The sequence below is a fragment of the Dichotomopilus funicola genome (genome assembly GCF_033296635.1).
Source record: "Dichotomopilus funicola strain CBS 141.50 unplaced genomic scaffold C8A04scaffold_101, whole genome shotgun sequence".
Classification (NCBI taxonomy): domain Eukaryota; kingdom Fungi; phylum Ascomycota; class Sordariomycetes; order Sordariales; family Chaetomiaceae; genus Dichotomopilus; species Dichotomopilus funicola.
The window spans coordinates 71,790-84,523 of record NW_026944122.1 but is presented as its reverse complement, the minus strand read 5'-3'; the positions used below and the strand labels follow the sequence as shown (position 1 = coordinate 84,523).

The 12,734-nt window shown below is 54.5% G+C and overlaps 4 protein-coding genes across 4 annotated transcripts in view; 2 read left to right on the top strand and 2 right to left on the bottom strand.

Moving 5' to 3' along the window:
* C8A04DRAFT_15643 (Oxo-4-hydroxy-4-carboxy-5-ureidoimidazoline decarboxylase) lies at positions 1-572 on the bottom strand (the record flags this gene model as incomplete). The annotated part of the gene is made up of 1 exon (XM_062778565.1): positions 1-572. A coding segment is annotated over one exon (572 nt), but the record flags the coding sequence as incomplete, so codon positions are not given.
* Positions 573-1,989: 1,417 nt separating this feature from the next.
* C8A04DRAFT_15649 (uncharacterized protein) lies at positions 1,990-3,345 on the bottom strand (the record flags this gene model as incomplete). Its single annotated transcript, XM_062778567.1, has 1 exon — positions 1,990-3,345. One exon carries the CDS (start codon positions 3,343-3,345, stop codon positions 1,990-1,992), a length of 1,356 nt encoding a protein of 451 aa, XP_062633044.1.
* A 4,354-nt stretch (positions 3,346-7,699) lies between these two features.
* Positions 7,700-8,936, top strand: C8A04DRAFT_32848 (thioesterase-like superfamily-domain-containing protein; the record flags this gene model as incomplete). Its single annotated transcript, XM_062782237.1, has 2 exons — positions 7,700-7,969; positions 8,037-8,936. 2 exons carry the CDS (start codon positions 7,700-7,702, stop codon positions 8,934-8,936), a joined length of 1,170 nt encoding a protein of 389 aa, XP_062633043.1.
* Positions 8,937-9,784: 848 nt separating this feature from the next.
* The window catches only part of C8A04DRAFT_40548 (uncharacterized protein), a gene marked incomplete at both ends in the record, with an annotated part of 3,912 nt that continues 962 nt past the window's right edge, over positions 9,785-12,734 (top strand). Inside the window, 3 exons of the mRNA XM_062784986.1 lie at positions 9,785-10,274; positions 10,333-11,969; positions 12,082-12,637. Coding sequence (XP_062633042.1) covers positions 9,785-10,274; positions 10,333-11,969; positions 12,082-12,637 — 2,683 coding nt within the window. The remainder of the gene's footprint in view (positions 10,275-10,332; positions 11,970-12,081; positions 12,638-12,734) is intronic.

Genomic DNA, 12,734 nt, shown 5'->3' with positions numbered 1-12,734 from the left:
TCAATCCTCTCCCCCATCTCCCTCACAATCTCCTCCCTCCCTCGTCCATTCACCCACACCACATACCTCAACCCCGGATACCGCGCCTCATACTGCGCATTCAACCGGCCCAGTTCCTCTGCCCAGTCGTCCCCGTCGTCTCCAGACCGTAAACGCGCTTGTTCGGCTCTGCTTAGGGCGCTTAGCCCTTTTGTGTCGTCTTCCTCCGAGTTGTTTTGGTGGTTGTTATCGTTCTTAGGGGTTTTATGCTTTTCCCCCAACCGTGGGTGACTCCCCAACACCCGGAACAACACCTCCCTCTTGTCCTTCTCCCCATCATCCCCCTCCAGGCCCTCACTTCCCATAGCTTCCTCAGCAAAAGTAAGTAACCCCCCCCTGAGAGCATCAATCAACTCCCCATATGACGTATACTCTCCCCTCTGGACAGTCGGCAGTGCGAGGGCGTGTAGGTCGGCGGAGGGCTCGAAGAGGAGGTCGAGTGTGGCTGTTTGGCTGGCGGTGGGCAGGGTTGGGAGGGATGTTATGGGGGCGAGGGAGGGGAGGGATGTTGTTGATGAGCTGGGGGATGACATCTTGGTAGGATAAGTTAGATGTGTTTGAAGTGCATGTGTATGATGAGGCGAGGTATTAGCAGGGCGAACGGCTCTGTTTTTTTTTTTTTTTTTGTTGTTGTGATGGTCGGGAGGCGGTCAGTTGGGGTGATTCTTGGTTGAACGGTCAATGTGCCGTCGGATCGAGTGGTGATGATGACGATGATGGGTGAGGTAGAAAGAAAAGGATTGAAGTCGAGACACAAAACGGGGATGTAATTAGGTGGGTAAAAGATGTGGAGCACGTCTAATCGTACCTCCGTACCTTAAACCAGTCCCAAATAAACCCCTCCAGAACCACAAGTTAACAAATTACCAACGGCAACAAACAAACCCACCACAACCTAACCCAGGCCGGGGCACGCACAACTATTTATCTTCCCCCCCAATCTCGACCCGGACCCCCATCCCGATATCTCCTCGTTCCACTCCCAGCCCTACACTAAACAAATCTCGCCTTGTTTTGTGGGGCCTTCACCGGCCTCTACTCAGGCTATGTGGGGTGCATGCGTCAGGGGTGGTCCCTCAGGCCCTCGCGGCAAAGTGGGGTGAAATCGCAAGATCGGACGAACCCACCGTTCACCGTACCTGCCCTCGGTCCTCTTCCGAGACAGTAACGGTGTTGTTTGTATCAAGAGCCGCAGGTTATCTCAGGTGCTCAGTTAGACACGATAACTAACCTCAGGTACTTCTCTGCTTAGAGTTCTTCACCCATTCTAAGCTGAGGAAACACCAAAGCCAAGCACCCCACCTGAATTCCGGACAAGTCCCGGGAAGGAACGACAGAACGACCCCGCATCGGCCGGTGCCGGGCGGCTCTCAACGCTCGGAACCGCTTCAGAAGACACAACAGAACAAGAGAAGTATCACCAAGCTTGTTGAGGAGTAACTCCAGGTGACAGGGCAGGAGTGATCCAGATGTGACGTATCACGAACACCGATTTCTAATTTTCTTCTCTCCAATGCATGAGCTCCAACGTCTGGCTTCTCCTTTTCCCCTCTTGCCATATCACCTTCGACTTGCAATATTTCCATTCACAAAATCCCAAACCTCCCAAAGTAACCATCCAAACATGGCTACCAATGCTCAAAGCAAAATAATTTCCAACTGTTCGCAAAAAAAAGTATCAGATTTGCCTCCCACATGCCAGTAATGCGCCCAACCCAAGTGCGAATAAGATAAATGCCGCCCAATCGCTGTCAAATGTTTCAAAATCATGTTTTGCCGCCCTTTTGCCCGTCCCATGTCCAAGCCCCCAAAATAAGCCCGCCGCCGTCACATAAAGTATCGTTGCCTCACGGTATGCTTGGACAGCAAAAAAAATAGAAAGCAAATGGCCTCACAATCCAGTACACTCGGATCCATGGTCCGGCAGACCGTCAGCGTCCAAACCGGCGCTCAAGCCGGCTCACCCCACGGAATCCCATCCAAATCATCCATATAGTCTTCAAAACAATCATCTTCGCCGCCCCCATCGCTACCCGCGCTCTTCTCCTTTCCTTCGTCGTCCGATTCACTCCCGCCGCCGCCAAAAATGACACTAAAGTCCGCATACACCGCGCCCTCGCCTTCGTCTCCAGAGTCGTCATCATCATACAGATACCGACTCTCCAGCTCCGACGTGGGGAACGCCATGCTGTCATCGCCCGACCAGTCTTCGTTGTACAGCGGCTCAATATCCTCTAGCGGGATCAGCGGCCGGCTGACTCGCAGTTCTGGAGAGCGCAGCGGGCGGAGTTGAGGCGAGGGGATGCGCACTCTCGTGCATTGTACGTGGCCGTGGTGCCCCGTACCGGAATGAGGGGGGTGGGGACCAGCGCTGGGTGGGCGCTGAGCGGGTGTTGGGGGTAAGCTGGCTGTGTCCTTATTGCCACTTCCGCTCCCGCTTTGGCTGGGGGAGGTAATGGGATAACGGCCACCGATCAAAGCGGTCGGTGAGCCGTGTCGTTGCTGAAAGACGTATGCTTGCGCCGCAGCAACGTCGGGAATCGGGCCGCCGTTGGCTCGCTCTGCGGCAACCGCATGAACCCGACTGCGCAAGCTGTTGAGCACCGCGGCACGCCGTAGCCACGTCGACGGGCTGGGCTGCTGTGATGGCTGCGCCTGCGGTGCGGTAGTCACTGTGTTGTTGAGCCGGCGAGCCGACATGATGGCCGTGAGCTTGACAATCCGTTTGCTGCCTGATGTTACCGCTTCCCGGTTGAGAATGTGGGTGGCCGGCAGGGAATACGCCTGGGACAGCCGCGAGGTGATGAGATGCCGGAGCAGCCGTCGCTTTTTGCAGCTTATCGAAAAGGTTCCGGGGCCGTCGACGTCGGTATCAAGCCGGCGACGTTTGAGACATGGTTTTGGCGGTAGGGCAAGCGCCGAGAGCGGGAAGGTAACGACCGTTTCACCCGACGGGACACGCCGTGTGAAAGCTAGTGATGGGTGAAGCGTCGTGGGGAACAGAAGCGGTGTTGCTACCGGGACCGGAGTGGATGGCCGATCCACGCTCGGTGTTGGCGACTCCCCGGGGGTCCTGGCTTTTGTTACCGATAATGTCACCTCGGAACGGGCGGGACTGTGGTCTCCTCTGCAGCTCCTTGCGATACCCCGCAATCTGCCGCCGAAGCCAGTGATTGAAGCTGTCTGCCGAAGCGCACTCTCTATTTCGGCGTGGTGGTCTTCCTGGAACGTTTCACCGAGCCGCCAGGCCCGGTGCTGCTCAAGGGTTGGGCCAAGGGACTCGAATCGAATCCCCATCTCGTTCATCTCGTGCTTCCTCAACCGTAAAGTTCAGAATCAACTCTCCCGAGAATTGGGGATAGGACCCTCAGTATTGGTTTAACGCATATTCGAACAGCCGACAAGTTTAGTAAGGCAACAGAAGACGGCTGGAGGGGGGCGAGAAGCCAGAAGCGGAGTGGTTCCTTGAGATTCTGGCAGTGAACGCTAGGTCGAGCATGCCGAAAAACGATCCAAGTGGCTGTACACTATTCGACGCAACGTGACGACGAATAGACTGAACAAGCCAAACCAGAAGAGCTGGCCGTCCTCCGGCTCGAGATAAGATAAGCGTTATGTTCAGGTAACAAAGTAGACAATGTTTCTCCAACGTATGTCGAAGAAAATGATAATGGGAAGTGGATGAGGCTGAGTGACCCACGCCTGGATGAATAACGGGCGCGGGGGTTCCAACGGGTCGGGAACGGGGCGTGCGGAGGAGAGCAGAGTGGCATGGGACACAAGCGCGTGGTCGTTAGCCCAACATGTATTTATTGGGGACCGCCTGCGGGCATCCAGCCGGCCGGTGTCAAGTGGAGAAGATGACGATCTTGTTCGATGGGTGGAAACCTGGGGTGATGCTTCCCTTTCGGCCACCAGCAGGCGCTAGCGTGTGGAGTGTCCAGGGTTCCAAGCCAGAGACAGGGTTGCACAGCAGCAGCGCCCAGGAAGGGAAATTCTGGGGATGAAGGGGGTCAGCCACCGAAGCGCCCTCCAGAACCCTCCAGGGGGTCGTGAGAAAGGACTGTTGAGAGAAAAGTAACCAGCTGACTGGTTGAGGGGGTGGTAGGTGGCGCTGGAGCTGGATGCTGCTGGATGTTGGTGGAGGGGCGGGCGGGTCCGGCCAGTTCACACAAACTCTTCTCAGGTGGGTGTTGAGCCGAGTTCCTCAACTCTCAACACCTCACGGGCTCTTCTCCTCCTGCGGTCAAAGACGGATCGGGTTTGGGTAAGCTCAGGGCATGGTGCCCATTGGGGAACGAGCCGAAGTGCGGAGATGCCGGGCCTATGGTTGCACGGCAGGTTTGGGAGCCTCAGTGAGATCACCTGTTCTCAACTTCGCGAGACACGGACGGGGGTTTTTGGTGGAATTGCGGGAACCCGTCATGGAAATTTGTCGATTCATCAGGCGGCGTGCTGGGATAGCTGCGGGAATTGGGGAGAGAGCACGCTACGAGGGGGCTGCACAAAAGTCGCGCGCCACAGCCCATCGAAGGTATGTACGAAACGGTCGGCGAAGTCCAGGAGATGATGTCGCTGCTTGTCTCTGTTTCTCGGTGTCTCTCGTGGTCGCCGGGACCCAGAAACAGCAAAAAATTGGAAAAGGAGTGCCCAATGAACGGAAAGCGGGAACTGGAGAGGAGGCAACAGCTAGCCTGTCCCTTGCCCCTGCCCCAGGAAAGGACACCGAGAGAAGGCAAGCGTTACCAGTCGTGGAAGTTCCTTGGCGTAATCCAAACACCAGTCGCGGCTTCCGTTGCTTCTGCAAGAAGAAAATCTCGTGTGCAAAAGAGCAGGAGCAGGCCATATCCCTGTCTTTTCCCCGGCCGCCCTTGCGTCCCACGGAGCGGCTTGGCCCATGCACAATGCCCGAAAGTGTCACATCGTCCTTTTTTCTGGTCCTCCCATTGTTGCGCGGGACTTGTTGTCCACCTCCTCCTGATATTCCCCAGTGACGACCCGTCAGCAACCACGCGTCGTGTTGAGGCTGTTCATCCCTTTTCCCTCTCACATCGCCTTCCCCCCCCTCCCAAACCTCCTCCCCCCTTCACAATCCCTGTTGGCGCCGAACACCGGCACGTGGAAGGAGGTGGCTATTACCGGCAGAACCGCCGTGTTGGGTTCATGCCTTTGTGGCATTGGGAAAGCCGGCCAAGGGTATGGAAATCTGGTGGGTGTTGAATTTGCGCGGAACCTTCCGCATCGCCCCCAGATCTCGAGCTGTGCGTTTGCGGGGAACCAGAACAGAATTTAGCGGGGACCCACCGACAGCCGCAGGCTCTCGGTGCGGGAACCGGAGCTTGGGCCAGGCCAAGGAGTGAAGATGTCGGCAAGGACCCTTCGTGGCATTGTCGTATACCAATGTTTCGTCTCTGTGCTAGCTTTCTTCCTGGCTCGCGAGAAGTCTAATACTTCCATAGTGTACGAATGACCAACCTGAAATTGACAGAGGCTTATTGCCGACAAATAGTTGACGCCCAACTTGGATAAAATGAGCCGAGTGCGGCAGGGTCAATTGCCTGCCGCGCCCAGAGTGACCGGCCAGTCAGACGGTTTCCGCGCGGAGTGATGACTTGCCTCGAGGCACACGCTTCGCTAGCAATAGCCACTCAAAAGCGACCTCATTTGGTGACTTTTCCGCCGCGTGACCCGATTTCGCAGCCAGCGACCTTGCCAACCAGACGACCCCCCTCTTCAAACCACCTACCTTTCTCGAAGGGTGCTGGGCTCGTAAGAGATGGAATTCCTAGAAATTCCGAGCGCCTATTCACGCCCACGTCTTCTTTCCAGTGGTTCTTTTTGTTGGCTACGGCAGTGTTCCCCCATAACCTTAATTCGGATGAGGAGCCCAAGGTTGGGGGTTCCGGTGAGAATCAACTATTGCTCTTGGCTGTCTCTAGCCATCAATTGGGATGGGAAAGTGAGAGACCTTGGCGTTTCCCCAGCCAGCAAGCCTGAGGAAGCAATCCCGAGTCGAAGAAGAGCTAACCGTTCACATTGGGCTTGAATGTCGAGACGGGCCTGATCACCGTTACGGACCGCAATATGGGAATCCCGTTTCATCACCCAGAAGGGACATGAGAAAAAGCTTGGTTTTCCGAGAGCGAATGAGAAACACCTGTGTACACGTATTCGTACACAACTAGCAAAGGATCGGATGGTGGAAATATCTGCTCGAGAATATCAGTGCCGTGTTGCTTCTTCCTCCTTGCCGAGATGGTATCAGCTTCTGAAGTCGATCTCGGGCATCAACGTGTTTCAGTGCCTGGGAGCTGTTCACACAAACCTTCTTCGTGCGGCTGACGACGACTTGCCAGACTCAAGAAGCTCATCCAACGCTCGGGAAAGCAATCGCCGAGAGATGATCATACTCGTCTGGATTGTATTGACCCTCCTCGAAGCGTCTTGGCAATCTTTATTGTTTCCAACAACACCAAACCCAATAATAGCATGATCAGCCTTGATCTTCTTCCCGTCGAGGCATCGTCCTCGAAATCTCATCAACACGGCTCGGATATTGCGCCGGCTGTCCATAAGAGCCCCGCTTCTCGTGGACCTGAGGTTCGCAGCTTCGACCTTTGGTTCGAACCAACAGTCAAACGAATTCCCACCACTCAGCGTTCTCGAGAATTTCAGCATGGGGGAATGGCCCTGTATGGGATTGGGGAACATGCGTGGGGGTCATCGAAATGTGAAGCTTGGCGGGTCAATGCATCCCCAGATTTTGGAGCGATGACGGTTGGTTCGAGTTCACCCAAAGAAGGCCGGGCCCTGCCAATCTCGGGCACAGGCAAAATCGTGGCTGTTGATCCGTTGCCAAGCCCGACTGAATTGTCTTCTCCGCGGGCAAGAGCCAAGAAGCAACATGACCTCCATCTTGGGAAAGGAAGGTGGGGTTTGGTCCCCGGCTTGGCGGCAATGGGCTTCGACAAGCTCGAGCCTCGAGGAGGTCTGGAAGAAAAAAAGATTTGGCAAAGCGCTCAGCCTCAGAAACTCATGTTTCAGTGTTTCATCATCCAAAACAGAAAAGCAAAAGCGTCGCACGTCCGATATCGCTGTCGTCGCCTGTTCCGTTGTCGTGCAATGCGCCGGCGAAGAGTTCGTGTCTTCGTCATGTTTTCCCGCAAGCCTCGGATCCACCGGCAGCCAGGCAAGCTCGTGACCGTCGCCAGACCCCCAAGGCTCAAGTTTGGGGGAGGGGGGCAATCCTTTTAAAGTCCCTGAACTCAAATGTGGTCTGTCCCGAATAGCCCGCCCGCACGATCCTGGGCGTCACGGTTGCCAGCCCCGAGCGACGCCGAGATTTGAAGCTCTGGCCGCCCGGCGCACCACGGAGATGCCTCGGTAGGCAGCGGATCTCCGGGCAATAGCCGGGATGCCGAAGTGGGGCTCTCTGTCGTCGTCAGTTTCACCAAACTCTAGGGTCACTCATCAACCTCGGTGAGAATGTTGAGAGTGACACGGAGCACAATTTACGTATCCTAGTTAATTCTGACTTCTAAACAACAATTCCACGCGCATTTTCTCAACGTAAGATGACAGCGGTAAACCCGCATTTTGGAAATTTTTAAACTAAACACTAATTACGGAATACCTGAACGGTACACAGGCTGTCGTTATCATGGCTCCCAAGAACCACTCCCCCCTACCCTTACAAGAGGCCCTGAACTTGGTAAAGATACCATCATCAGGGGAAACGCGGCGATTTATGGGGACGAGATCGGCGTATCTTCCCGGCTCTGATTTCGACGAAGAGAAAGGAATCCCAAGCGTGCATTCCGCTGCCTTCGGCGGTCATGTATACGCTCAATCCGTATTAGCCGCCTCACAAGCTTGGAGAGAACTAGAAGACGAACGAGGCGCGACGCCGACTGAGAGACTCGGGTTTCACGTATGTGTCTTCCCTTCGCCGCTTCAGGAGTTAGAGAGAAGGATATAGCCAACTAACTTTTCCCCAGACCATCACGGGCTACTTTACACGCCCAGGCAACCCCTCCCGCCCCTTCATCTATAACGTCACGCCCCTGACCGCCTCCCGCACCTTCAGCACCCTCTCCGTAACCGCCTACCAACCCTCTCAACCCAGCACCAACCCCGAAAAGGACCACTTCCCCCTCGCCGATGCCTCTCTCCCGCTCGCCCCACCATCCTTCACGGCCATCTGCTCCTTCAAACTAGCCGAACCTCACTCCCAGGGCGTCTCAATCCAGGAAGCGCCCCCGCAAGAACGCTTCTCTGAGATTCTGGCGAGCCGTCCGCCGCTGGCGTGGCCGCCCGCGCCCCCGGTAGATATCACGGGTATTGTTGAGCTCGCGGGGTCGGATCAAGAGGGCAAGTTCCCGATTGCCAAGATGCGCAAGGTGGACATGACGGCGTATAACGAGGGCAGGCCAATGCATGAAAGGCGAGAGCTGCTGTTGTACAAGCTGCTACGGCCACTCCCACCCCCAGCCGTCGCCAGCGAGGAAGGAGTCACCATTGAGGGAAAGGAGCCCGGTGGCGATCGGCCGTGGTGGGCCGATACCAGTGCGCATGTTGCTGCGCATGCTTATGTTGCAGACCGGAATGGTTTGCTAGTTGTGGGTAATCACGCTGGATTCGGCCATGCATTCGGCCGTGCTGCGAGCTTGAACTACACGCTTGTTGTGCATGTGAATGCGGACGAGGCGGTGATGCATGGCAGTGTGGAGGAAGGGGATGGTGATGACGGCGGGTGGTGGGTGCAGGAGATGTTTTTTCCGCGCGTGGCGGCTGGTAGGGGGATCGTGGAGAGTAAGATCTGGAGTCCGAGTGGTGTGCATGTTGCAACGGAGTATCAGGATGGGTTGGTGCAAGGGATGGGGCTGGGGAAGTTGTAGACCTCTTCTAGGGTTAGGGGGATACAGGGGGGGAGGAACGTGTACGAGGTAAAGTTCACGGCACCGTCCCGCGGGAAACAAATATGAGGGGTGACAGCTGAGGAATCGAGGCGGATTTGTTTGTGCATATTATAATGTGCTGACACATTTTAGGAATGTTTAGCTGTGAGGACGTTACGGGCTAATAGATTTGGTTTAAGGCAACTATGGGAAGGAACTACCTAGGCGGGCATACAGTGATATTGAGAAACGCAGGGGATTTGTTTGTACATACGGTAGTTAAATAACTTCCCGCAACGGAAGGCGAAACTCATCCCCTGGCAGCCAATATCCTAGGTCCTAAAGCTGAAGTGGTGTGAGGGCAAATTAAAGCCTATTAGAGCCATCATCCGCGGCGCCATCCTCATACCTATACTCTCGTCGCACATGAAGCCACTTGGCTGACGCTCGTCAAGCAAGCGCTCATAGCAGCTCGCACTGCGCTTCTCCATTGGCTCATATAAAAGCGATGCGGGGTGGTCAGGATGCCCAAAATGTTGCAGCCGAACCCCTCATCAATCGAGACCAGCATCGTCTTACGTCGTCAATTGCGATTCTCGGAACAAATGCGATCCTCAGAACAAATTCCGCCCTACCTTACCTACCTAAGGCTATCTAATTAAGCAACATCTCAAACGCTTTCTATTGCAAAAGACAATCGTCCACTGTAGCAGCAAGTGGGACCCTTTTATGCTGTGACACTTACTTTTTCACCTAGAGCGATTTACACTGGTACGATACGGTTTTAGCATGCCTAGCCAAACTGATTAACCAAGAGTCTGACGCCATTTGCCGTAGAAACCGGAGACATGTCAGGCGCCGAGGTCATCGGCATCATCTCTGGCATCATCGCCATTATCGACGCAACCATAAAGATCTCCAAAGCCGCCAACGATGCCTCTGGCCTCCCAGAAGCCTTCCGCGATGTTGCTTTACGACTCCCGCTTGTCAGCAAAACCCTCCAGAAATTCTCAGAGAACAAGATCACCCCCGACGACGAGTGGCACAAGGCGATGGAGCCTGTCTTGCAGCGCTGTAAGGACAGGGCAACCAAACTTCAGAAAATATTTTACGATGTCGTCCCACAAGCTGGCGCTTCGAGAATGAAGCGATACGCACTTGCCACCCTCACCTGGGGCAAAGGAGACACGGTGAAGTCGCTTATGAAGAGGATATTGGAAGATGTCCAACTTTTGACGGGCAACCGCGTAGCGGAACTGCCCACACAGACTGGCGTTGCCGCGGTAATACAAGAGGCGATAGAAAGGGTTTCAGCAATTCCGCCATCGTTACCGAAGGGTAGGTAATTATTCTTCTCCCAGGCCGTTTGTTGAAAACGTCTCTTAACACCGAACAGGCACCCACCCATCCCTTCCTCACAACAACGAACGAGACTCCCTACTCAAGGAGCTTAAGTGGACCGATCCCACTATCGACAAGCAGCGCATTGAAAGAACGAAAGGCTACCTGCATGAAGCTTCGTCTAAGTGGATTCTCTCCCACCCCGATTACCTGAAGTGGCGGGACGGCGAAAGCAAGCTGCTCTGGGTCAAGGGCGGTGCCGGCAAGGGCAAGACGATGCTCTTGGTTACCATCACCGGGAAACTTCGATCCCAGACCAGACTTGACCCGACCAGACTTGACCACCCCACTGGCAACTCGGTTTTATCGTTCTTCTTCTGCCAGAATACCGATAACCGCCTAAACAATGCAGTCGCCGTCCTCAAAGGTCTTATCTACCTCTTGCTGAGCCAAGATGTCAATCTCGTTCCGTACCTTAAGAGTGAGTGCGACCGGATGGGCACAGGCATCTTTGATGTCACCAACAACAACGTCAACGCCTTCGACGCGCTGTCCAATGTGTTCAGGCAGATGATTCAGCACCCGCGGTCGGAACCTATGTACTTGGTTGTTGACGCTCTCGATGAATGCGAAGACGGTCTGCCGGACCTCCTCGGCCTGGTTAGGGAAACCGCCCTCCAAGAAAATCGTCTCAAATGGATTCTAACGAGCCGTAACCGGGTCGACATTGAGGAAAACCTCGCGCTTGAAAGCTCGGAAGCGAAGTTGAGCCTGGAGCTGAACTCGGAAGCCGTGTCTCAGGCGATCGAAAATTACATTGATTATAAAGTCGCCCGGGTCTCGTCCCTTCGATCCAGCCCTGCCCAGCAAGCCGAAATTCGACAAAAGTTACTCGAGAAGGCTGAAGGTACCTTTTTATGGGTCGATCTAGCGTTACGGTCCCTCCAGACTGTCTTGGCTGACGATGCTGTCCGCCGTCTCGACGAGATGCCGCCAGGCCTACCGGTGCTTTACGATCGGATGATGGGGGATATTGCCAAGTCTACGAGCGACTACCGAGACTCGTGTCTTGGTGTGCTTTCAGTCGCAACTTTAGCCTACCGCCCGCTCCACATTCTCGAGCTCCGAACGCTAGCTGGGCTCAGATACGGAACTGCTGATCTGGAGAGGATTGTCGACATGTGTGGTTCCTTTCTCACGCTGGTGGACAACTACGTCTATCCGATTCACCAGTCAGCCAAGGACTACCTGGTCGATGACGCCGCCATCGAGAAGATTTTCCCGTCTGGGAAACACGCTGTTCAACGCAGCATCGTCGACAGATCAGTAGCGGCGATGCAGAGGGCACTCCATCAAGATGTATATCAGCTAGAACATCCAGGAACGCTTATCCGTGACGTCGAGACGCGGCCACCCACGTCTGATCCCTTGCTCGGCGTGGGATACTCTTGTACATACTGGATCGACCACGTGTGTGAAACGGATATGGCCGACTCACAAGGCTCCCAGCACTCCCTGCTATCGAACGCTTCTGGGCAGGATATCGCAAGATCCGAGAACAGTGTCCAAATAGGAAATTTGATTACGCCATTCTTCCAGGACCACTTCCTGCACTGGCTTGAAGCGTTGAGTCTCCTTGGCGCTGTCTCGAATGTAATCCTCTCTCTTCTGAGGCTCAGAACGATTGTCGCCGTAAGTTCTAACTTCCCACTACCTCGAAGGATAGATAACTAAATCATTAGCTTAGGCAAGAATAGACGCTTCTGCGGATCTTGTCGAAGACGCTTATCGGTTCATTTTACAGAACTGGTGGATTATCGAACAGACGCCACTGCAAACATACGTATCAGCATTGCTCTTTACTCCGCTTGACAGTATCATCCGTCGAATGTTCGCCAAAGAAGAGCCTGGTTGGGTGCTAACAAAGCCGAGAGTCGATAAATTCTGGAGTCCATGTCTTCAAACATTTGAGGGCCACAGCGACTGGGTTATGTCAGTAGCACTCTCCTCGGACGGCAGCCGAATTGTATCTGGATCATGCGATGAGACTGTCCGTATCTGGGATACAAAGTCGGGCAAGGAGATCCAGAAGTTCGAGGGCCATAGCGAGTCGGTTTACTCAGTAGCATTCTCCTTGGATGGTAACCGAATTATATCTGGATCAGCAGATAAGACAATCCGTATCTGGGATATAAAGTTAGGCAAGGAGATCCTGAGGCTCGAGGGCCATAACGACAATGTTCTCTCAGTAGCATTCTCCTCGGACAATAGCCGAATTGTATCTGGATCACGCGATGAGACTGTCCGTATCTGGGATATAAAGTCAGGCAAGGAGATCCGGAAGCTCGAGGGCCATAATGGTTGGGTTCGCTCAGTAGGATTCTTAGACGACAGCCGAATTGTATCTGGATCAAGCGACTTAACTATCCGTATCTGGGATATAAAGTCAGGCAAGGA